The sequence below is a fragment of the Megalops cyprinoides genome, chromosome 14, assembly GCF_013368585.1.
Source record: "Megalops cyprinoides isolate fMegCyp1 chromosome 14, fMegCyp1.pri, whole genome shotgun sequence".
Lineage (NCBI taxonomy): Eukaryota > Metazoa > Chordata > Actinopteri > Elopiformes > Megalopidae > Megalops > Megalops cyprinoides.
In genome coordinates, this window is record NC_050596.1 from 32,569,818 (window position 1) to 32,596,636 (window position 26,819).

Genomic DNA, 26,819 nt, shown 5'->3' on the forward strand with positions numbered 1-26,819 from the left:
CATATCTTTGAGTTCTAAAGGGTTCACAAACTTTCAAGCGCCACTGTACATCTGCGAGGCACGGGAGATAAAAGTCACAGTAACGGATGACTTTATGCATAAAGAATCCACAGAACATGGACAGCAAAATTGTAGGGGACAAAAATCCACAAATTCTACATAAACTAAAAACAAAAAAAAAAACTACAGCCTTACCAAAAAACCCAACATCTGGAGAAAGAAATGGAAGTCCCATAATCATTCAATTCATTTCATCCACAGACACTTAACTTCTAACGGACCTTGGAAACCACCAGTAATTTAACACACAGACACACAAGGACAATCACATGGCCTCTGCTCCCTCTAGTGGTGGCAGAGGTAATTACATAAATGTATATATCATCTCTAAACTGCATTCACTCGACTCATTGTTAGAGAAACTGCTGCCAAACCATACATTTTCAGAAACAGTATATCCCCTTGTAATAATAATTATCATCATTATTTCACTTTCAAAACAACTTTCCCACACTCAGCATTCAGTACACTGACCATTGACCATTTCATTTACATAAACATGCTTGTTGGGGTTGTTAGGTGGAGGTATTTTACTAAGCGATCACTCCTGACCTCAGGCATCTGCGGTCCAGTCTTCTTGTTCTTTTCCTCTGCTCCTTTGGGTTTGAGCAGAACCTTCTCTGCGTCCAGGGAGCCAATCAGAGCGTTGGGCTTGAACTTGATGTGGTTCCTGTTGGTGGAGACGAGCTCGATGGTGTGGCCGGAGGGGTTCAGGTGATACTTGGCACACAGCATGACCAGCAGATCCATCATGGGCTTGCTGCAGAAACACCCGCACGTGACAACGTTACCTCAGTGCACAGGTATGAGGCCTGATGTCACACGGCAGCAACACAGCAAAACGTACCCCTGGCCCCATACCTTTATCACCATGACTTTGGAACTGGCGACTGAGACTGAAATACCCTTGTGGAACACAATTACATACAGACACAGGTATGAAGCCTGACGGTAGCAGCACAGAAAAACATCTCACCCAATACCTTTATCAGTGTGACTTCAGAACTGGAAAATGAGTGTTACTCTTGATTTACTAAGACAGAAACACCCCTGTGCAACATGATTACATACACACACAGGAATGAAGTCTGATGCAATGAGAACATCCCTGATACCTTTCTCACTCTGACTTTGGAACTGGCAACTGAACACTAAGCTCACTTTCCTGACACAACTCACACCCCCAGGCAGGAAACACCGCAGTATGGCACGAGCACTCCTCCCATGCACCCTACCAGGTATTTTACAGCAGAGCCAGCACTGATTGGATGCTAGCTGCATCTCCCACTGATGTCAATTTAGCTACTTTTAGGGGCCTGCAAAGTTGCCAGGAGGCTCCAGTGTGGCCGCGAGGTGAGGAACCCTGATCCCACCCTACCCAAGTGGGGCGACGTGCATCTCACTGCTGTCGGCTCCCAGTCACAGACAAACCGCTCCTATCTGAAGAGCTCAACCGTTGCCTGGAGTTACGGTCTCTGACTGAACCACTCTGGGAATGCCTGAGGGTCAAGCATCGTGACGTTGCCCTGACATTAACAGGAAATTTCACACAGTGAAGCCTTCATGTGATACCCACAGGGGGATTCCTTAAACCATGTCATGGAGGCACTTAGTCTGCATGTGAAACATGGAAAGACTGAGGAAATCTCTCAGGATATTTATACTTTATTGGTTTGGTTAATTTCCTACATAGAAGCTGAACAGAGTTTCCTCAGACATAAACACACACACAAATCCACTTCAGGGAACATTACAGTACACTTAGTCCGGTCTTCGACAACTTTGTATTTTCATAAAGTTTATACTTACTGATTTATGCCCTTTTAAAAATGTCTTGTGCCACTGGTAGATACTATAAGTTTTATAGTCCTAAGCCCAGCCAAGTCAAGCCATCATAAACAGGCACTTTGTCTATATCTAAGATAGCCAGAATAAACACATCTCACAGTAGTTTCCGTCACTCGCTAATCTTTAGCAAGTGACATGATACCTATTAAATTTTACTTTGTGTATTTAAATATAACTATGCCATTATGCTAGCCACCTATTCTAGCTAACCATGGGCTGTGACCTGGGTGGAACCTGTTTATCAGCTGAATATTCACCTGCGTACCCGCTTCAGCTCTGTCAGGCCTACGCAGAGCACAAACCACAAACCTCCGATCAGCAACCAAAGTGAACTTTCACAACGGTTTAAGACTCGCTGATAAATGAGGCTACATTTCCAAATGCATCCTATTATAACATGACTGAGTTTAAAATTCATGAAAGGAGATGGTAGCATAACTCATTTGTTGCAAGGAGTATGCTAAGCTGTTGTAATAGCACCAACAGACATCACATGACAACTGCATTTATTGGCAAAACTCCATGCAACTCTAGCCAAGAAAGTGTTTTTTGTTTTTGTTTTTTGGATACTCCTACTCTCATACATTTCAGTCCATAAAAGAACACACTTTTAGAATATATTGTTAATTTTCCAGAAATTACACAGATGTTCCATATAGTATCATTCCTGTACTATTAAATCTAATACAGACAACAATAAAAGACCTGAAATGGCCCTGTGTAGTCTGGCCCAATTTGTTCTTGACAAAAGATTTCATGACCTCAGCAGCCAAGTCAAATGGAGTCTTAAAGCTGGTGCTAAGATGGTTCTGAATCTGTGTATTTGTGTAACACACTGAAGTCTGCAGTGGTTTTCCTTTGTAAAGCGGTAGTGCAGGAGATTTAGCATAATAGGTAACAATCCAAATGTTGCCTGAGGCAGAAAATCAAAGACATATTGGAGGAGAGACAGATTACTATTGACGACATTAGAAATGATCATTATTTAAAATGGCAAAGGTGTGTCGCATGCATGAACGTCAGCTTTACTCTACTATACAAACACTAATATCTATATGCCACCAAAACATACATGCTTATGACATTTAGTTAATCACTTCTCATGGGAAAGTTAAGTGCACTGCATTAATGTACAATGTGTAATCATGATGGATATTTTAAGCCAACAGTACATCAATTGAACTGCAATGACCAGTGCATGATTACAATACTTTTCCACAGTATTCTGCATTCTCATGACGCACTTCAGCAAACGCACACATCTCCAAGTGTTCAAAGCCCTACAGTCACAGAGCTCAGAGGAGGTTTTCCAACAGCCTTTGACTGTTCCAGGATCAGAGAGCAGCTTTCGGTGTACAATGCCAACAATTTAATCCTGTCAATAATGAGCGCACTGTGCTTAGGAGTTCTTTGAGCAAATCTAGAACCAGAAAAGTGGGCAAAGAATTTGAGGCTAAACCCCTTTATATTAAACTTGGTTTCAGTTCTAGTTGGACAATGCTAAACTCCTGTTTACCCAAAATGTCTCTGACAAGCGAGAGAGAGAGACCGGGTATCTTAAATAAACTTTGGTGACAGAAAGCCTCTACAGCTCAGCCAGATTCAAGGTGGGACACAAGGTCACTGTTCTCCTGACACAACAAAGCCCTTTGCACCGTACACAACAGCTTTCCGGACTCGACTCGTTATTCCCGTCAAGCCAAAGAGAGCTTTCAGCACATTTCACAGCTGCCTCCATAAACACGGAAACTCTGACAGAGATAAACCTGTTTGGATGCACGTTAAATCATGTTACAGTAACACATGAATTTCAAAAAGAATCACTTCAGAGACTGTATCTACAACCAGCATGTTCATAGTGTGCTTCCATCTGTTTACCATGTCGTATGAGATTAGCATTAGCAGAAGTATGTGGGGAAAACTCAAGAGGTTAGCATTTTAAGCCCAGATAAGGTCCATAGCTGTATCATATGTGCACATCAGGTCATTATGAAAGTGCTGTTGTAATCATTTTCCCAAATATGAATGACACACAATAATTATATTATTATAACAATAATTTGACACAAATAAAGCATATTGAACACATATCATAATAATATTATGCATAAGAAAGAATACTGTGTTTGGGTGAAAACAGAAGGGCTAGAACATTAAACCTTTACATCTTATAAACTATACAATACCTGAATATCAAATTCCAATTAATAACTATTAAGACATATTGCTGGAAAAAAAAATACATGGTGATGTGAAGATTCACAACTCTGACACTATGGCAAAGATGAAATATTTCCTGATAACTCCAGCAAATCCAGGAAAATTTTACTTCTCCGTGAACACAGGGCCAAGTGTTCAGTTCAGCCGGTTCAGATCAGCTCCTGGTGGGCCAGTACAGTTTGGGAATGTGCCTCACACATATGCAAATTTAACTCTGTAGACAGTGGAGGTCTACTTTAGATATTCAATTAGCGGTTAGCCTGCAGGGAAAGATGACATTTTCTGAAAACAATGGAAGAGCAGCCTGGCCCCAGTGCAAAAGGTGTTCACTTTTTGCACAGATCCCGTCATTTCACAATCAATCCAGGTGTGGCTTTTGCAATTCCCTTCAAGCGACATACAAGTAATGGTATCATGCGTGAGAAACACACCAGTCATGTCGTTTTGATTTGTGTAACTGAGAAGAGCACAGAAATTCTGTCCTGGGTAAATGACTACCATGGAACCTACATTAGGTAAGAGCCAACTATTCAGAAACCACAAACAGGTGTGACGACCTCAGTTTCAGATGCAGGCTCAAGTTTACATTTATGTTTTGTTCCCACATACACTCTGGATCTGAAAGGAACATCAATTAGTCTCGTTTTTGAAGTAGGTGGGATTAGCACACAACAAACACAGCGCTCTTCAAAGCAGCTGTTGGGCAAATTGCCTCCATGCAAAAGGTGCGCTACAGCGCGCATCTGGAGTATCCTGTTCTTCCCACCTGCGCAAAGAATTGTGGGTTAGTGTTTTTAAAATAAATCAAGACAAACACGAGCTCTGTGGTGTTCTGTGTTGTACAACACAGAATTACACCAGCTCCTTCAATTCTTTTCCCCGCAATCAAGAGGTGTAAAATATCTACGCAATCACCTCCCACACGCACTGCACCATATTGGGCAGATACTTTATCGTAGTTATTAAATAAACAATAAAGGTGGTTGTGCGATGTCTTCTCTCACTCTGCCAGAGGGAGAGAAGGGAGAGAAGACACTGTTTAGCCTCTGCGTTCAGGGAGCACTTCATAAAGTTTCATGCGGCACAAGCACAACATAAATGATGCATGAGGAAAATCAATTCAACTTCTAAAGGAAATTCTGCATTTTGTGCAAAAGCATAATTATTTGGCGGTAAAAATCTAGATGCCATCTCTGAGTCTGAAGGCAACGTCAAACATGACTGCAAATCGTATGTGCGAGCGAGCCCTCAGAACCTCCATTTACAGTGTTCAGCATTCCCCTCAACACCACACAGAAAGCTGTGCCATGCAGCTGCCAGTCCATAACCTCTGCCATCATTCTCTCCCCCTCTGGCAAACAACCACTCCCTGATCTCTCCCCTCGAGATCTCTTCCAGATCTACAGCTTCTCAAAAATGTACTCAAAACAGCCAAGTGCTCCACCTTCACTGAGTCCTGTTCTTCTTACAACCATAATGCCTTTCCTCATTGGTAGACACCCAGCAATGTTTAACTGTGCAACAGGAATGCTGGGAGATGAAGTCCATAGCCAGAGGCAGCGGAGTGCTGGCTGACAAGCCCTGAAATTCAGATAAGATCATAGCAGGCGCTGCATAAATCTGACTATATTTATATTATCTGGATGTGTCAACCTAACCACTGATGTGTACTTTCTGTCTATATTGATGATGTAAAGATCAGGCAGAATCACGTGAAGGGGAAAAGTTTAACACTGATAATTGAATTTAACACTGAAATACACAGAAAAAAGTTTCACGGGTGAAACGTCTCTCACCTCCCAGGCACCGTGGCCATTTTCTCCACTCCCCCCGGCAGGACCACCGTCAGGTTAAGGTCCTTGTCGATGAGGTTCTCTTTCTGGTCCATGGCTGACAGCGGGCTACCCACGAGTCTCAGCGAGATTCTCGAACCATCCAAGCCCTTGGCGGTCGGCGGGGGAGGGGCCTTGCCTTTCGTCGATCTTCTGAAGGACGAAGGAGACAAGACATACCTGAGCAGATGCGGCAGCAACGCAGCGTGATTACAGGAGCCTTCCACTCTCACTCCTGGAAGAAGCGTTCTTTAGATCCCAGAGAACGGCGATGTCTGTTAAAGCTGTTCCGATAACTGACTTGTGTACAAAAGGAGATTTCTTCTCAGTACAAATTAACAAAGTATGACAAAAAATAGTAAGTGATCAAATAAGTAAGTAATGTGCTTTTGCGAAATAATGCAATGAACCGAACATAAAAGTGAGTGTAAGAATGGAAGCTGTTGGTGCAGCACTCAGTGGCCGGGGAACAGAGAGACAGTGGGGATCAGGGGGTGTTGCCCGCCGTGAGTATTTGAAACCGTGAATCGAGCGCAGACCCTACGGTGAGCTTCTCCTGTACTTGTTTTCAGCTTTTCTCATGGGGCCAGAGGAAGGTCAGCAGTGTTTTATGGGTTGTAGGCCACGGCACCACATTACTTATGAAAGATAAGGAAGTCGTCTGCTCTGATATGACACTGTTTATTGCCCTGAAGCAACTTAGAAAGTGTGATATGATGTGACGCAGTGGAGGAATCGGTGATCTTGCCCTGAGAAAATCGCTGGTGTCACATGGTAACAGCACCGTGGTATAATATCAGAAATGTAAAGCTATGCAGAATAACCTGCTGCCTTTGCCTATGATCACTAACACACAGTAACAGTCATTACGAAATGAAGGCCAAATGTCTCCATACCATACACTGTTTGTCTTCCCCAAGGTCACTGTCAGGGACTCCCAACTGAGTGTGACATCAGTTACGTGCCTTCTTCGAGTACTTTATTTCTATGAGACCCCAGGAGCACATGCAGACATTTTTTTTCCCTGTAAACCATAATCTGCCAATCATTCACTTTGCTGAAAATTTCCCTGAATTTCACTGAAAATGTCTATTTTGTGCTAAAATGCTAACACACTATGTAATGCATGATATGTAAACCTACTTACAAATACAGCCAGAGGAAAAAGTCCCCTGCTGCCACAAATGCTGTCTGGTGTGGTTCCACCTCACAGTGAGATGGCAGTAATTAGATAATGTATGAAAGGCATTTGATTATAGTGTGAGTGTCCAAATTTATCCCTCATTTCATAATGACCACTGTTCTGTGCTGTAGTGTAGTCTCTAACGCTTAAAGGTAGGTTCAGCAGAATGAAACATGTAAAGCAAACAAACTCGCTCCTTTATTTTTCTTTTTTCCCCCTCTGCCCTTTATTTGAATCTATTGAGACTATATACCTCTATCTTATACTGCAATGTGTACTTGTTTCTTTAACATCTTTTGGATAAAGACGTCTGGCAGCTGATATTGTTAGATTTACAGATTTCATTATTGTTTATAAAGAGGAGTACTCCTCTGCTGAAGCACTCCTCTCCCCCAGCAGTTAAATCTAATTGGGTTCTCTCCAAAAAGCACAGCTCAGCATTTTTGTTGTTTATATCCTGAACTCAGACATTACCCTCAGAGAAGCTGACATTTCTATAGGCACCGCAAGGCTCTCTGGGATTGATAACGGCAAGGGGAAGGAGAAGAGGAGCCACACACCTCTCCACTCAATAAGCAGTTAGCAGAAGCAGTAAACACAGCCATTTCCTACTGCTGGAAACCTACTCACCCAGAAAACATGAGAACATCAGAACTGCTGTGCTGAATGCATGCACATTAGCAGGCCTTTACGCAGTCAGTGTAGTGGAAACACAGGCAGTGATATGACCCTCAGCGTTGGGATGCCTGTCGTTTTGTTGATACTAGATAGCTGTCATTTACCTTGACGTCGTTCACATATCGTCACTTAAAAACTCCTATCCAGAGCCACTTGCAATATGAGTACATTAAATGTTACATTTGCATTTTTGACATCCAGCAGACACTTAGAAAATGACTCCCAAAGTCAAGCACAAAGTCCATCCAACACAACACCAAAACACCAAACATTACACAAACAAGGACACTACCATCCAGACATGAAAAAAAGCCAGAGTCAAACACAAGGCCAAGACAAATACAAATATATGTTTGCAGACAGATTTCTGCCTAAGCTATAACTGCACAAGAGTAATTATGAACCATGAAAAGTAACCATGTAGGACTAAAACATGATTCAGTCATGAGCTTATTTCCAATTCTATAGCTGATGCAAACCACCAATTGTACTGAGTAATTTCTATTTTAAAATGCAGTTTAGCACAGGAACTTCATTATAACAACTGGTGTTGAAAACAGGTGTAAGCAGTGAGATGTCGCCTCATCAATTCAAAATCAGATTGTCCAATTACATTTTGGCGAAACCCAGCACGGCAGGTGGGGTAGCTGATGCCAGCTGCAGATTTGCCCGGTGAGAACGTCTCACCCGAGCCACGCCATCCACAGATGGGACACCCACAGCTCATCTCCACAAATTCAGTTAAGGCTAAAGCCAAGGACATCGCACTGGTGGCGGCATCCACTTTGGATGAGACTGCCTTTCCAGACAGATCAACCTGTGTTAAGGCCAAACCCTTTACACTTCCTATCCCTTTCCCCCCCAAAACAGTCTGCTCTGTGAAATAATGACCTCTCATCGCAGGTCTTTAGGATAATCTGATCCGAAAAGTTTCGGTTATCATGGAAAACATTCTGATTAAACACAACTTTGCATGAAACGGCATGAAAGACACCCTTTCTTCTCAGCTTAAAGGGGGCCGTTATTGAATAAGGGAGCTGGGAACTGCTTTATGGCCGGTCACAAGACGCTGGAGGGAACAGGCCTATTTATTCAGCTTGGGGAAAAAGAGAGCGTAAACTCTGGCGGGATGCACACAGCTCTGTTCAGGTGGACCCCGGCAGAGGAACGCATCACCCGGCTATGATGAGCAGCTCTCTGGGCTCGGACTGCAGACACTGCGGGGAGAACCGGGGGGGGACACGTCAGTCCCCACACAACCACACCCCTCAGAGCCAGCTTCACCGTTTCAAACTGCCTGCGCAGATCGCTGAGGTCATCATTCAGACCTGTGGCTTGGTGCTTGGAAGTGCTCCACTGCCAGGATTTATAGAATCAGGAAGTGAGGGATCCCGCAAGACCAAGCTCCACACAGCGATGCATTCAAACAGGTCAAGCGGCCCTGTCTCCACGCTTCCTTACGCACACACCCTTTTGACATGACTTTGCATTATATGCCAAAGCCTGTTACAGTAATAACTAGTCATGGGCCAGCAGAGACACGTGGAGTCAGGGAACTGTGCTCCTCACCAGGAGACTGCAAGCTTGAATCCTGTTTAGGGCACAGCTGCTCCCTTGTTGAGCGCAGAACTAAAAAGTAGTAATGTAGTGGTAAAGTAACTGAGTTAAACAGTCTCACAATGACTTTACATACTGCAAGCATTTAGTGCCTTATTACATGAATATACAGACCAATCACTAACCAACATCAATGTTCTTATGCAGAGAGTGTGGCTGCATTTGTGTCAGGAACAAACCATCCCCTGCATGAGTCTTTCATATCTTTAATATCAGTCTTTAATGTCTGCATGAGTCTGTACGAGTCTTTCATATCGGCACAGTCCACCATACTCACAGACTGTCCTCTTTCATAAAGACCTCTAGAACATATTCCCCACAAAGGGTGATAATATGTAATGAAAACTGTTCCCTAGGTATCACACAACCATAGTGCTCTTCAACCACCCTGGGAAGGACAGTACCACAGTGAACAGTAAATACTCCACCCACGAATTAACTCATTGAGAGGAAATGGTTAACAGGAGACCGTGGACAAAAATTTCCAAAAAAAAAAAATCTTTAAATTAAGTTTCAAAAACCAAACCTGTTAATTAATAATTGTGAGATAGAGTAATCCTTCAGCAGACAGCCTCAGGTGACCATTGGTAATTAAAAGAGAGGACTTGTGACGCTACCCGGAGATTAAACCCTGAGAGGCCACCTGGCTCCTGAGAAACGCTGAGGATTAAATCATGTTTTGCACTGACTGTGCCATTGGTCGCACTGACTGAACTTGCTTAAAGAAAACCGGATCTTAAACAGCAGATGAAAAGGCTTTATAATCCAAACATTTCCCAGGGTAAGATCAAAAACCAGGCAGCACAGTTCCGGCAGGAGATGCTTTTAAACTTTAATCGTTGTTTTCCACCTGACCTTGGCTGTTGATTCAGCAAAAGCAAAAGTAAACACCCAAATGTTTGTCAAAAGGAAAAAAAAATCCGATTTTTCACTGTACTTTGACCTGCGAATGGTAACGTTACACGACCCTGTCCCTAACACAACTCAACCCTGCACCCACACAGAGGAGCTTCTCAGAAGAAAACCTACATCATCCAGCAACACAAAAGTTTGACCGGTCTGGCAAGAGCACAGACGAAGCAGCTGTTGGGGGAATACAGCTACAGTATTCCAGATATGACAGGTTGAGCCCAATGACCTACAGCTTTAGGAATTTCAGTGTGAGATTTTTTTCACTACTGGCACTCCCTGGGGGAATCTGAGTAAAGCTTCGCCTGCCTGTACCCCTCTAAGCCGCAGAATGGCGGGATTAAGAGCATGTTTTCCACCCTTTTGTCTCCGAAAACATTAGTTTCTCCTCTGCTGAGAGTGACTGAGCCTTACCCTTCCCTTACAGTAAGAACTCCGACATCTCCATTCAGCGCAAGAACAATGTCAACGACTGCTTCTTCCAGCTTCAAAGTCATGCTGTTACCGTCTATTTATAAATTATGTACATCAAAAGGTGCCCGACCACGCATTTCCTCCAATACATCTTTCAATTGAACAGAGAATTGGCGAGGAAACTGAGCATGTCAACTACTGAAAACAGTGCGGACTGACAACACACAAGCCATAATCAATGTGGAAACACTCTTCCCAAAGATAGGACGTGCTCAAACTGTACTACTTCAGGTGGTTTTCTTTCTTTTTAAGGGCGCATCTCACATGTCTGAGCGGCGAGTAAACAGAACGGAATGTTAGCGCCTTTAGTGTTCCATGATGCCATTTATCTCCCACTGGCCTCTACCTTTACTCTACGGTCCTGACCACTGCCTGGGCGACCAGCCTCTCTCTCTCTCTCTCTCTCTCTCTCCCTCTCCCCCTCTCCCCCTCTCTCCCTCTCTCTCTATGCAGCCTGCAGATGCTGAGATAATGGAGCTACATAAACAAAGGCATTCAGCACACAGACAACACTGTTCTAGAACAGCCAGAATCATCCACGGGGCGGCTGACAGCCTCCAAATGCATCCACTCAGACCTCATGCCAGGCGCACGCCATTACCCACACCTAGGTATGAAGTTCAAGGTTTTGCAAGATTGCACACTTCCATTCAAATAAGTTTAGCAACAGTCTCACCTGTGATTCTGAGAAGTGGCGTTTAGTAGTATTAGGAATATATCCTTTGTCCTTGGCAGTAATTAGGCTTTCCTGCTCTGTGCTCAATCACAGGAACATTAGTTCATTACTGAGATATGTAGGAACAAGGTGCAAGGGGCAGGGTGGAAATTCAGCCCTGTGGTGAAAGAACCTATACTCATGTGTAACCACATGTCAGCAAAGCCCTATAGCGCCTCACGCCCTGCACAGACAGCCTGTGGGCCTCAAAACGGTGAAGTCTGATCAGTTTTTTTTTTTTTTGGGAGAGGACACACATCCCTTCTGTTGTGGATTATTTGCATACACGCACATCAGAGAGCATGTGATACGCTGAGGCGTTTCCCAGCCGTGTCTCTGCCACGCTGAGATGACGTGGGGACGTGTCCCGGCCTGAGGCAGCGCTCACGGAGCGGCCTGCGCTCACAGGGCGTCTGCGCCCACGGGGCGGCCTGCGCCCACGGGGCGGCCTGCGCTCACGGGCCGGCCTGCGCTCACGGGGCGTCTGCGCTCACGGGGCGGCCTGCGCTCATAGGCAGCCTGCTGCAGGCAGAACCAATGACCGAGACAGGCTGATGCACTAACTGCGTACCCACACCCTGCATCTCAGCATCGCACACCCGTGCAAAATCACCCTTCTACCCTGAAGCACTGCACGTGGTGACCCCCCCCACACACACACACACACACACACACACACACACACACACACACACACACACACACACACACACAGAGTAACTTCTTAATGCACTCTGTCTACAGACCTGCAGGGAGGGATCATTAGCCCTGATTAGAACATGTTAACCCTCCTCCCTACCACTCAGTAAAACACACCACCACGCTTTCCTGTTTGGGGAGTCTTCATACCTCTTCATTCACCCTACATTCATAGACCTGTCACAATAGGGCATCTAATTTTAAACCCGCCCTGGAAAATACATCACAAACAAACTATAAACTGACATTGTGTAGCAGTGAATACAAGTTGGTTCAGCACAACTAAAAATATAGTCAAAACAGATGTTTGGCGGCAATGAGCGCACCACCTATTGTCTTTAATAACACCTGGAGTGGAAAGGAACCAAAGTGGTAGCTAAACAACTGCACGGCGGTTTCGCTATTCTGTTTGCAAGTGCCAGGACTCATACAACCATTCCACCCCCACACACACATGCTTTTCTTAATTAAAAGTAACAGCCCCAGCAACTAGCTGAACGTCAGAGAAGGAAATGACCGGAAGGTCACTGTGACTGTTGGTTGTCCCCTGCAGTCTGACGAATTTTCAATAAAAGCTGCAAGCAATGCTCTAAAACATCAAAGGCTCTCAATAAAATCCAGGTACTGAAACCAATCTTTCAAATACCTGAAATACCAGTTGCATAGAGGGGGGCCAGCTAACTTCATCTGAGGCTCAGCACATTCACTGGCAAAGTGAGAGAATTCTTGACCCTGCTGAAAAGGGGTGGGGGAAATATTAATACGGTCCCCCAAGGCAGGTTTTATGGCCTCTGGACTCTCAATACGGTGATGTGCAGAAAGTGGTTTCGGTCATGCATTCTGCCACCTGTTGCCGAGGCCATTTTTTATTTAGTCATCTTTAAATGTCTAAAGCACACCACCGGACGCAGATTGTGGGATCTTTTTTTTCTTCACCACGGTATTTCCTTCCATTAACTAACAAACTGTTCGGATAAAGATGTATAGTATTAATAAAATAAAAACCGGTCCACAAAGAATGCCTACATGCAACTCAAACTTAGTTGGGTTGTTACTCTATTATCTGTGAAATGTTTTCATTAAGAATGCAACAATAGCAACTAACTAGTACAACTTTAGCGAAGCAAGCCGGAGCCGCGAAATATGCAACAGTACATAACCTCAGGTGCAGAGAGCTACTGAAGTGTACTCAATCGAAAACGGTGAACGTGCTGGAAAAAAAGTAGTATTTTCAAGATTTGAAGTACGAGTTAGACTAGGCTCAACAACAAAGCGTGTATCGTTCTTACCTTTGAAGGTTGTTACCTCCCTGCACCTAACCCCGAATACGCTTCAGCATGGTGAGACGCCGAACCTGTTGTAACTCGTACCAATCACGCGAATACAGCAACTGCAACGCCCTTTTCCTGCGCTGCGCTGCGCAGCGCTCACAGGGCCGTCCTCAGACGCGCAGCGTACGTGTGAGGCGGAACGGCGTGATTGTTCACTTCACAGCCTGATTTCGGTAATTAAGCGTTAGATGAAAAACAACCTGAAGCCTCTAGGAAGAAACCGGTTACATTTTATAGGATAAACATAGTCATCACAATTGTGTGTTTTAAAGGGGCTGTTTTCCATTCAAGTAGTTGGTTTACGTACGCAAACAGATTTGTATTTTACAACATGTAATTTTTTGATATCCAGTCTAAAAGAAAATAGCGCTGTGATCCAAATGAGAGCAGGGCTTTTGCAGATTCCTTACATTCCGATGCAAGTTCTTACTCTCCATGACAACACAGCTGCCGCACTGTTTCCCGAGGGAAAAATAAAAACATTTAAAGCGCATCCATGAAATATACCTCTGCATAAAACGTGAATAAAATCCCATTCAAACCTTTTAAACCCCTAAAAAAAACATTTAAAAGTGATGGAAGGACTAAAAGTCAAAAAGCCGGTAAAAATCAAGTTTGGTAGAACTTTATGACTTGCTTTCTAACCAGGGTTTCCTAAATGTTCCGCGTTAGTAATTTTTCCCACACGCATTGTGTGTTAAAGTCAGAGATGAGAATATGTATTCAGATCTGGGTCGAGTTGAAACTCTCCTAATAAATATTCGGTTTCAATTACGTAACATTACAAGCTTATGTTGATATATATTACAGTCCACAAATAGTCCACCGTGTATTGTCGAACTAATGTACAGCTTTCATGTATATAAAGCTTCAAAAAGTGAAAGTGTGAAAGGGTTCGATTCCATATTTGATGAGTAGTATGGGATCCAAACGTGCATTTTTACACTTTCCTTTATTCATCCAGTTTTTCAGACTGGAGATAACTGGCATGTCCATACTGGCCTGACCATCTCCCATGAATCCAAGCACAAAAAGAAGGAACCATGACATGAAAGTGACATAAACATCACAAAACTCTAACTGATCATTCATCATAAATTTGTTATCAAAAATGGCGTAAGGTTAATTGCACAAGGAAGACCTGTCCTGCTATGACATCACAATCAATGACAGGGTGACGTGACGCCGCCTAAAGACTGGTGACAGCGTGTTTGGACACAGTATTCATTTCATGGTTAAAGGATGGATTTCAGAGGCCTGTTGTTACATCACAGTGTTCATTGGGTGTCTCACCATTCTGCTGACTAACTGACAACATAATACTGAATTATATGGCATGTGGTTACACAGCTAGATATTACCAGCTAGTTAGGTGTTCCCAGCTCCAGTCTTTCCAAACCCCAGGATGGAGTGTCCTGCGAGGTCTGTCTCTGTTTACCGCATGGTACAGAGTACAGCAACATGCTAAAGATGCTGTGATGTGCAAGGTGAGGCTATAACTGGAAAACTGGAAAACTGGAAAAAAAACTGAAAAGTTCCCACCGCCACACACAAAAGTATAACAGGCATACAGTTGAGCTTTGACCTTATTGGTAAAATGCTCCAAATCTGCAAATACTGAAAACCATGTTCAACAACAAAGTCTCATTCATTTATTACAACGTGATGTATACCACAAGCAGGAGGCCCAAAAAGAAAACACTCTTCATTACTAATTAGTTGATATGTATTTGAGCTACAGGCCTAAATGATGTCCATGAAATCAGTGTACTAATGAATTGTGTCAAAAGCAGAAGAAGCACGAAAGCACAGAACATGACTTACAAGATTTACAATTACTTACAATCCTCTCTAATCAAAATGCTTCAGCCTGTCAGAGCATCAGCTGCTGCAGGAGAGGTGGCATTGCCTCTGAGCCCCTCGGGAAGGAGGTGCACTTTCACGAGGAGCGAACAATATGCCATCGTGCTGAAAACAGGACAACACCCAGAGTATTTTCAGCAGCGAGTCTGACAATGCATAGCGCCGTGACGTTTGCGTGTCGGGTCTCTGCTCCGCCCCGATCGCGGCAGAGCCGGCCTGCTCCCTCAGGGCACACCTGCTATTGGCAGGACTGTGTTTGGATTTTAACGCGCTGCATGCACACTTTCACTGTCGGTGCTATATGGATTGTGCATCTGGGTATGTAGGATTAAAAGAATTGGCCATTAAAAGCAACTGGCCATTCTTTAACCAGAACAAGGCAATTAAGGGGGAGCAAGTGCTAGATATATACAAGTTATTTAAACATTTTTAACAACTACACACATTTATTACATAATCATTGTGGCAGTGATTTGTTGGTTTAATAAATTTATTTTTGGTATCATAGCTCCTCTTGATACAAAAATAAATGAACTCCTATCACTAATTTTTATGTTTATTTTCTTGATGGCATTGTTATGGTTTATGGTGAAGTGTAGTACACCTGCATTATTGCTGGCTAAAACCTGTCTGTATTAAATATTCACAAAACTGTTTGGTTTGAACCAGGATGAAGTTGCATCAGAATGTGATTCCAAAAAGGCTTTCTGAAAAGTACACACTGTACACCCAAACAGGAATGTGGGTTTGATATTAGTGTTTTGACTAAAATGTGTGTTATCAGATCCATATATTGACCAAGTCTGCAGACCGTGAACTAGGTCTCAGGTGAAGGTAAGGTTTCTGAATGTCAGCAAGTACAAGAACACACTTCACAGCAAAGATACCAGTGAAAAACTTTCCATTTCACTGCCAGCATGAGAGAAACACTGTCACATGTGCAGTAAGGATTAGAGTACAGGCAGACTGCTTCTTAAGAGCTAGACTACCTGAGCCTCTGGGTTGAAAAAAAGGTACCTACTTCAGGTTTGTTTTTTAAAATCACTGTATACCCCTGTCCTTACCTCCCCTCTGTCCCACGGAGTGATTTCTCCTCCTAAAGACCCACCATGTTCCTAGAGGTTCAGAGAAACATTCAGTAATCCCTGTTGCGCTGAGGGCCTACCTTCTCGCTCCGCCTAGCATTGTTACATCACCAGATCTGTCTCCAGTATTTATAGCCACTCAATGCATGACCCTATCAGAGAAAGCTCTTTAGCTTTAGCGCCAGAAAGCCCTCCCCATGGCCAACTGTGAGGAGTAATGGTAATCAGCTTTGCCTTCCTGCACAGCCAGAAACATGCAGTCTGGACAAATAACAACATTACAGCACAGTCCAACGTCATCTTTCACACACCTGTGTGTTCACCTTGCCTTATCTCTTACAGTGTCTTTTGCTTTGCCACTTACTGAACTGCTTTCCTGAAAATAAACTTCTTCCTTACTAAATGGAAAAACACCACACAAATCCCTCACCACACCTACTAATCAAAACGTGATTCACCCGTGATTTCAGGGACCTTGATTTGCAACGCCTTATGACATCATCCCAAAGAAAGCCAAGAAATGAGCATGTTTGAACAGAGAGGCCTGCATACGTCTGCATAAGTCTGTTTCCAATCACACCAAATAAAACAACTGCATGGCCTGGGATCTCAGCATTCTGAAGGCGGAAACATGATATCAACTCTCCAGCGCTGTGCAGATGACCAGTACCCGCCCAGTTCTTCAGATCATATTCATTTGGTTTGCATGAAGGGTATCATACCTACCTCTGTGTAAGGATTCAGGATACTCACCCAATTGGATTTAAAACCCAAAGTGCAATACAACAACACTATTCATGACAAACAGACAGGTACATGAAATTGAAAGGTGTACATGACTGTTTTAAAAGCATTCTATCTGAAGTGACAAACACCAGATAAATATATTTGGGTAATGAGGTCTAATGTGCAAAAACATATTCATACTCAATCAAACTTTTCATAAAGTGCTGAACACAGGGCATTTTCTATAGGGAATCAAAGAAACAGAAAGCCCGGGGCCAACTGGGCAAAAAACAGGATCATCATTCCCTGACCCTGGGAAAGTGTGGTCGGAAGACTCCTGGAAAAGAGTGGAAATGTTAACATCGGGATAACATGCAAGAGGCAACAGCTCATTGCATCACTTCCTGTAGGAGGTGTGGTGGACAGGGGATGGCATGGTGGCCTCACATGAGGGGGGGGGGGGGGGGTTTGTAAGACAGCGCTAAGTACCACTTCAGATTTACTAATAATGACCCATAATGTGATTCATGCACCAAACTAAATAAATAAGAAGGGACTGAATCACATTTACCCTTTGGAAAACAATACTTTCAAACATTGAACCAAGATGCTCTCAAAGAATAAGACATTGTGGCTGGAATTAGTTTGTACTTCACTCATGACGACCTGATACCACCTGGGAAATGCTTTATATTTGGGGGGAGAATCATGAGAGCAGAAAGAAGTGGTGCCAGGTTGGATAGGATCCCTCTTCACTGGAGGTGTCAATGTTTATTCTCCCCAACACCAGCTTCGGCAGTGTGTAAATGCTGTGCACACACTATGACCGCAACATTGCTGTGTCAGTTTGTAACTCAATATTAAGAACACTGAATACAGCCTTCAGACAACGGTTCCCATTTGTTATATATTAAATATAAGACCTCTTAATAGCCATGTGCTCATAATTTCCCACTAACACGTCACAAACAGACTGACCTGACAGCTGGACAATTCAACAGATGAACTTTTTCCACATCTACATCCACTACTGCCTTCTCACTCCAGGAGAAGGACACACATGTGTTAAGTATACATCCCAGGTCTGTCTCCTGGGGAATGTGTGGGTGACGTGTGAGAGAGAGAGGAAGAGAGACAGAGAGAGAGACAGAGAGACAGAGAGAGAGAGAGAGTGAGAGGGGGGAGATAGAGAGAGAGACAGAGACAGAGAGAGAGAGAGAGACAGAGAGAAAGAGGGGGGAGAGAGAGAGAGAGAGAGAGAAAGAGACAGAGAGAGAGAGAGAGACAGAGAGAAAGAGGGGGGAGAGAGAGAGAGAGAGAGAAAGAGACAGAGACAGAGAGACAGAGAGAGACAGAGAGAGAGGGGGGAGATAGAGAGAGAGAGGGAGACAGAGGGGGAGAGCTCCATGCTGCTGCAGCCGGCTGGCTGCAGCCTGCTGGGGTTTTCTCTGCCAGGAGGCCTGCAGCTCATTAGCCCTGCAGACGGGGTGATGAAACCCAGCATGCCGAAGATGACAGCTCTGTAGGAAACTCACCGGCATCACTCACTACCTGCTCTGGAGGCCAGCGACAGAGCTGGGAGAGAGACTGCCCCAGAACCGGGAGAAAGACCGCCCCAGAACCAGGAGAAAGACCGCCCCAGAGCAGGGAGAAAGACTGCCCCAGAACCGGGAGAAAGACCGCCCCAGAGCAGGGAGAAAGTGCCCCAGAACCGGGAGAAAGACCGCCCCAGAACCGGGAGAAAGACCGCCCCAGAGCAGGGAGAAAGTGCCCTAGAACCGGGAGAAAGACCGCCCCAGAACCGGGAGAAAGACCGCCCCAGAGCCGGGAGAAACACTACCCCAGAGCCGGGAGAAAGACTGCCCCAGAGCAGGGAGAGAGGCTGCCCCAGAGCAGGGAGAAAGACCGCCCCAGAGCCGGGAGAGAGATTGCCGCAGAGCCGGGAGAGAGACTGCCCCAGAGCTGGGAGAGAGGCTGCCCCAGAGCCTGGAGAGAGGCCGCCCCAGAGCAGGGATAGAGGCCGCCCCAGAGCCGGGAGAGAGACTGCCCCAGAACCGGGAGAGAGGCTGCCCCAGAGCCGGGAGAGAGGCTGCCCCAGTGCACCGCACAGCCTTCACACAGGACGGCCAGTCGAGACAATCTGGATATTCACTGAGTCTGTGAATGTAACAAACTCGGCGGGCTCGGCCTGAAATGTTCCACCCTAATAAAACTGTCGCACTCAGATTGTTTTGAGATTTAACTGCCCAAGACGAGCGTCAGCAGCTATTTTTGCAAACGCTGAAAGATTTTCTTACAGCGAGTTGTTCTTTCCCTGTACCAGTACATCTATAACAGAGGTGTCCCAGGGCACAATGACGAGCTAAGAGTGACCTTTTCAGTAACATTAGCTGCTTCTTGTTACAGGTGAATTCTCTGGGTCTGGTACACAATGTAGAAGATTTTTTTGGAAAATTCACAGACAGGATGCATTCAGTGTTAGTAAAAAAATATACCACAGAAAATATATCAAGGAAATATACTACTATACTAAATGTAATTATATGAACAATGTAATTCTGGTGATGTCAAGAAAACATTTTTATTTTTTCATTGACTGTGATCCTTACAACATAAATTTTCCCACCAACACAATCATATTAGTGTGAAATTATTTTTGACATCATTGCTTGTCAATCTTTAGAATGTTCATTTTGTTTAAAATCTGACAACCTTGTGAAATGCGTTATCTCCCATCAAGAAATTTCTAAGATGAATGTCTCTTTCAGTCCAAACTATCCTGTGGAACATATAAACACCTGTGATTGCAAGGTCAAGACATCAGGCCCAGTTACAGCGGGACTCAGCATTCAGCAGGCTCTCTGGCAGGTTAAAGAATCCAGCGATCACTTTCAGTTTGATCAGTATTTCAGTAAAATGAGTCTCACTGCAGGTTGGCAGTGATATCACTGAATGATTGCATCCTGTCCAAACTGGAAAGCTCATTTATGCAAAGCACTTTCAACATGCATGTTGCATTTGCGTTCCACTTGTAACCGATTGGAACCTTACGTGCAGCTCAAAGCATCAATTTGCCGCTTTCAAGAAACACTCCCTTTGAGAATTTAGCAAAAGCTCTTCATCTCGAAGTACTAGATTCTACTCCTATTTAGCAAAAGGGTAACTCAACCTAACCACACTCTTCGTGGCAGATTCCAGCGATTAAAAGCAATCCTATTGGATATGCAGTCAAGTGTAAGCCAATGAGATGCAGCCTAGTTGAGCCTAATTTCAGAATTTTTTTAGCGCCCTTTTGAAATGACACAATGACACAGATGATTTCTCCTCTTTTCTCCCTGCTCATAGTTAGAACTGTAAAAAAAATTAATTCATAGGATTCGTAACCTTGAGAAAATCACAGCATTAATGATTGGCCATTCATTGTTGAATCTGTTTGCTGATACAACATTATTATTACAGACCATCTTACACTAAGACTATAATTTCTCTCTTTAATCATGAACTGCTCTCTACAGCACCCATGCCTCATTAGCAGGGCTTTAAACGAATGTTTAAGATAATATTCTTTACACAAGGACAGACTTCTGTGGTGTTAAATATTTCAGCACTCATCAGCTAAACCACCAGTACATTCAGTACATTTTTGAAGCCATTTCATATCAAATTCATAGAACCTGTCACAGTAAAAGTCATTATTTTTAGCTTTTCTGCAAAGTATCAGCAAATATCTCTTGTTATCCCGTCAGAGCTATTCTATCATTCTTCTGTTATAATGAGGTGTCAACTACATCAGACAGGCACTGTTCTAGAATGGAGAATATTTCGCAGCAATCCTCCTTCGGGCCAGTTAGACTCTCACAACGATAAATCCCCCCGTCACATGATCTCCTTTATAAAGACCGGCTGTGTTGGCCATGGAAGAGCAGTAGCTCTCTCCCACAAATCAGGCGTTTGACTGAAATTCGGCCGCCTTTTTTCGCTTTGCTTGATCAATGGTGAGGTTGAGGGCTCACTGCGCTGTGGGGCAGAGGTCATTCTCAGTTCACGCCAGCCACCACAGACCCTGCCCCACGCAAACATCACCGCGGTCTCCGTTCAGCAGATGAAAAATAAAACCAGCCATGCTGAAAAAGAGGGAACAAAATGCTTGATAATCGCTTGAAGCACATTGCCTAAGAGGAGTGCAATTTACCAAAGTACTGCCAGATAGCAGTGGGAAAGGAATGCGTGTTCAAACACGCTCCCGTATCCAGGCCAGAACCTGGAAACGCAACAAAGCGTTGCTTATTTACCGGGACTTATTTTTAGCCAGGGTACAGTGAAATCGCCATAGAAATCGGACGACCGGCGAGCGGGATCTCAGCCTATTTCCCTATTCTATTTTGTTTTCCAGCACTTTGTTTTTAAAGCACCGTGTTTATGCAGGAGGTCCATTCAATAGTTGTGACTAAAAGCAGGAAGTCCTGACCTTGAGACATGAGTTTGCGATGACTAATGGAAGTTTCCTATGTCTTACAATGAGAGAAAACAGTCATTACATCGGTACGGTTCCTCCCAGCCGCTCTGGCCTGATTTGGGCAGGAGAACAGGGTTATTTTGTCTAAAATAATAGACTAAATGTTAAACAAGCTACTGTGAACACAAACACCACTTAAAATGATGCCAAAAAACCTCTGCAGAGGCAGGAGTGGGCTGTATTACACACTCGAGGGACAACACCAGACAGGCACGTTTTCTCCTGCTGATACAGTTTATAACCACGCTATGATGCATTATAATGCCTCTGCATTTCTTCTTCCTTCCTTCGTTTGAAACGAGCCCTTATCAGATGATAGCATGGCGGTTTCTGATTGGAGGATGGTGAGGGAGGGAACTGGATCGAGGGTTGGGGTGGGGGTGGGGGGGGGGGTGCACTTTGGGCAGTGGGGAAAGGGGAACAAGGGGAGGGGTAATCCCAGCGGATAGACAAAACGCAGAGCCAGGGACACATCTGGGAATTTGGTAAGAGGGGTCACTCACAGTAAACAGAATTTATTTAGAGAAGGACAGTTCTGGAAAGCCCATTATTCCAGGAGGCATGTGGGATGGGAAGAGAGGAAAAAAAGGACTACACAGCAACTGTCTGTATGAGAACTGCTTATTTCCTGTCTGTATCTGTTTGCTTTATGACAACCAGCAGCTTTTTTTCCCACAGTATGTGTCTGTGCAGGCTTAGGGCACTGTATCAGCACACCTGTGTGAGCCAATCTGATGAGCACCTAAGGGACCTGGATACCCATGCAGTGGCTCTGTCTCTTATGACATAACAGCCTGGAATTCCCCACATTCCTCCCACACAAAGGTAAAATTTTCCCTCCAAAGCTGCGCTGTTGGATGCGTGGAATGCAGCCAAAGCTGCGCTGCTGCCTGGTCTGCACGTCTGGTCTCAGTGCGCGGAAGAAACAGGGCGAGAGACGGGCGACCCGGGCGACCCAGGAGGCTATGCGCTCACCCCGGGCGGTCCCCGCATGCTCTCCACATGACGTCCCAGGGGAAAGGTCAGAGCCGGGGTCACCCCAGCACATGACATCGCCCCTCCCCCAACCCCCCGCTGCATCTCAGAGGTCAAAGGTCCTGTCCTCCCCGATTCCTGCCACATACCAGTGACCTGGCACAAGCCGGACTGCGTAAACACAGCGCCGTGTGACCCCGCTGGGGCGTTCGGCCTGGCTCGGAGGCCGTGCGCTGGCGTTCAGTTTACATGTTGATACCACATGCTGCTAACAGCAGCGATAAGCAGGGGGAAAAAGAGCTCCAGCAGGCCTCCGCAAACCATTACGAGGCTGCAGAGGCCATTTGCTTCCCATAATGCACCACTCTGTTTGTGTTGGGAGTGCGGTTCACACGGAGCAGCAGACAGACCGTAATTGTTTTAAACCATTTCCAAACTCACCGGGACAAACTCGACAAACGCCAGAGCCAAGTCCCTTACGCAACACGGGGGCAGATGGAGCCGGCGCTCTGTGGCTTTTATTCTGGCCTTTGCAGGTGACACACCCTGCTAAGCAAAGCTTCGCATGGGGCGGACGAGCGAAAAGACAGCGTCCCCCCCCCCCCCCCCCGAGTCATAATTATATCAATTACATGGCGGCCATTCCTGTAAGACAATGCCACACTGTCCCCTCTGAGGAGTTTGCTAATGGCAGGCTGGCCTGGGTTTTCTTTCTGTTCAGGAGGGAGTAATCCGAATGCAACCTCTCCCCCCCCCACCCCCTCCTCTCAGTGAGTGTATCTGTAAATGCCGCGCACCGGTCTCCGCTGACGAGGTCACAGTGGACGCAGAACCTCTGCAGACGTTTTGTAAGCAGTGACGTGCCGACAGCTGCATGATCACAGCCCTGCTCCTCACCTCTTTCTGTGGGAGTCTGGCTCGGGCGTGTGGAGGCACGCCTTGATGATGTCATCACACCGGCCCCCGAGGCTCCGACCATCATCAGCAGACAGGAGCCCACAGGAGGAGCTCCGTGTGGGTGTTTGTGTGACACAGCACACTACAGCACACGCAGCTTCAAGGGAACTGTCTCTGCTCATCCGTTTGCAACTATTTATGTATATTTTCACACAGGACAGTAACCACAGGGCTAAATGTGCAAACAATTTATGAATTTATACAAACATATCCCCAGCTGAATTGTTGAGGAATTATTTCTTTCTAGGTTTGAAACATATATGACCTTGGACAACCAATCACAGATGCATGAGAAAGTATCCCCCTCACTGGAGTTCCGTTTCATAAGTCTGATAATAGTGCCACCTAGTGGCTACTTTCAGCTGTGCCATTTCCTCTTGAGGTGTCTTATATTCTTACAGTGTGCATAGTATGTATTTCAGTCACACTTAAACAAACAGCAGTTATCCTTTTCCTTGACAACCTATTATGATGAACTGGCTGACCAAATGGAGAGTGTCACGTAATCTGCCCTGCAGAGAGACAGCCAAAATCATTCCCAACTTCGACTGCTAATTGAATTTTCTTTTTTTAGCCGGAGTTGTGACCACTGCGTGCAATCTGTCTCTGTTTCTGCTGACACTACCCATTTGTTCCTGTCCACTTCCAGGTGGTGCAACGCACTAATCCTTCCCCCCTCCCAGGCCTGCCATCTGTGACAGTGTGGCCGGCACCTGCAGCTGGATCTCACAGATCTGACCTAAAACGGATCATTCTGCAGCACAACTTTACAAGCTTACACCAAAATATTCAAAATCTCTGTGAATTATGAAAAATTTCAGCAGGCACACCGCCCTGTAGACTTCTCCTGCTCTGTTGCTGACGCTAAGTGGGGATTGATTAGTATACTGGCATGGGAAAAACCAAGTCGTTGCCGGATATCTTGGTGGGCCAGCAGGGGGCAGTCTTCCCTTTGGACCGTGTGGAAAAACCAGCATTGTGGCATGGCAATGGGGATGGGCACTGTGCTGCAGATGAGATGACCAAACAGGGTCCTGACTCCCAGTGGTCATTGCAGATCCCACGGTCCTTATGAAAAGAGCGGGAAGAGTCCCCAGTGTCTTGGCCAAATTCCCGATCCAGCTCCCTAAACCAGTTTAATTGGCCTTTCTCTCAACTTTAGGGAAGAAGAGACTCCATCTTTAAATCTTAAGGAGCAGTAGACGTGTCCGATGTGAGTCACGTATTATTCCTGTCTGGGGAGCGCAGTCACCTCCTGTCCTCTTGTTTTTAACAGACACCACAGGCCACCGCAATCTCAATTACAGACGAAGAAGATGATGATCACCAAAAAAGATGCTCTTATTCTGCGCAAATTCCAGAACTTTTGACATTATACAGCCACATATATACTGAGGCAATTTGGGTTAAGCACCTTAAGTACCTTTCTCACAAGCACAACGGCAGTGACCCACCTGAGTATCATGCAACTGACCTTGTGGGTCATGAGTCCTGCTCCTTCCCACTATGCCTCTGTTTGAAAGGGGGTCCCATCAGATAATAACATCGCAGAAAGCAGTGTGTAAGAACTGCACAGCTGCATCAAAGGCAAGCGAAGTCGGAACGCCGCCGTTCAGCCTAACTGCAAAGTGTTCCATCCTGTGATTAATGACCCCATGCGCGCTCTGCATTCCACAGCAGAGCAAAATCACAGATACCTCTGATGGGGTCGAAAAAATTCTCCGGAATATTCCGAGCCAGCAAGAGTCATAAACAAGCTATGCTCACAATGGCCAGATCACATGAACTATAAAACACTCCAGCGACTCGCGCCGGCGGTGAGATACAGTTTCTCCGTTGTTATGGGGGGAAAAAGTGAAGTCACAATTGTTAAACGCTTGAGTAGCGCGCCACAGAACGACTGCACGTGCCAAGCTGACCTCAGATCTGCCAACAAATACTTCATCTCTTCAAATCACAATACAGAGGACTCCTGGCAGCGGGGAGTCGTGTTATCGGCCTGGCCTTCCCCCGTCCGTGCGCTCATATACAACAGCCCTTAAAGAGGAGGAAAAAGCCAAATACCAGCTCATGAAATATTTGCCTCCGGAGCTAAGCTGAGCATATTCTTTCCACTGTTTCACACAGCTCTTAATTAGCATGCACTGGTATTTATGGTCATCGCACTGACTTTCCCAACATGACAAAGAATGTGTATTATTCTCTCCTTCTGGGGGACGCTCAAAGTGTCTGTTTTATCCTTCTGGGACATAAAGCATATTTTCCATAAGACATAAAAGGCCTAGTATTCCCCAGACAAGACCAGCTTTGAAAACACACGCTCGCACTGCGCTTCGGTGATATTTTTGTTCCAGACGAATGTTGTTTGCTTTCTGCTCTCATTTAGCAACTGCACTTTTCTTAGCGATGTTTAAAAATTGGACTGCATGGCTGGAAGAAGCGAGGGTTGGAAAATTGCATTATTAAATAAAATATGTGTCCAGCGGTGCACAAAGGGTGGTGACTGCGGTCCCCAGGGACTCAGCGTGAGAGGCGCTCTTTGACAAAGCTGTGGAGCATTATGTGGGAAACTAGTTCGTTATGTACAGTACTGAGGAATATATTTAGACTGTATTCTATACACAAATGTGAAATGAAATCTTGGATGTAGGGCTGCACTTGACCTACATTACATTTACATTTAGTTTTTTAGCAGATGCTCTTATCCAAAGCAACCCACATGGGTTATATTTATTACACATTACCAATTTATACAGCTGGATATTTACTGAGGCAATTCCAGGTTAAGAACCTTGTTCAAGGGAAAAACAGCCGCGCCCCAGGAGGGGATTTACCCAGCAACCTTTTGGGTTACCAGCCTTACGAGCAGATTTGACAGAGTGATTTTTTTTGTTTGTTTAACACAACATTATATGTACAGAGGTCAGCGCAACCAGTAAAATGGGATGAGTTAGAGAGGAGGAAAAAGTCGACCACCCCGTCCAGAGCAAAAGCACATTCTCATTTAATACCCTGGATTTAATATTTAAAGACTCCTGTCAGATTAGCTTAAGTGTAAATTTAGTCCCTGGAGCTACAGCAGGCTCAGTAAAACACAGCTGAATTGTGCTCTCTGCCTCAGACCTGAAAAA

The 26,819-nt window shown here is 44.9% G+C and overlaps 1 protein-coding gene across 1 annotated transcript in view; it reads right to left on the minus strand.

The window, feature by feature from the left end:
• cobll1b (cordon-bleu WH2 repeat protein-like 1b) overlaps positions 1-26,819 on the minus strand; it is a 45,393-nt gene that overhangs the window by 13,909 nt on the left and 4,665 nt on the right. Inside the window, exons 3-4 of the mRNA XM_036545050.1 lie at positions 5,925-6,113; positions 613-820 (exon numbers count right to left, since the gene is read on the minus strand). Coding sequence (XP_036400943.1) covers positions 613-820; positions 5,925-6,113 — 397 coding nt within the window. The remainder of the gene's footprint in view (positions 1-612; positions 821-5,924; positions 6,114-26,819) is intronic.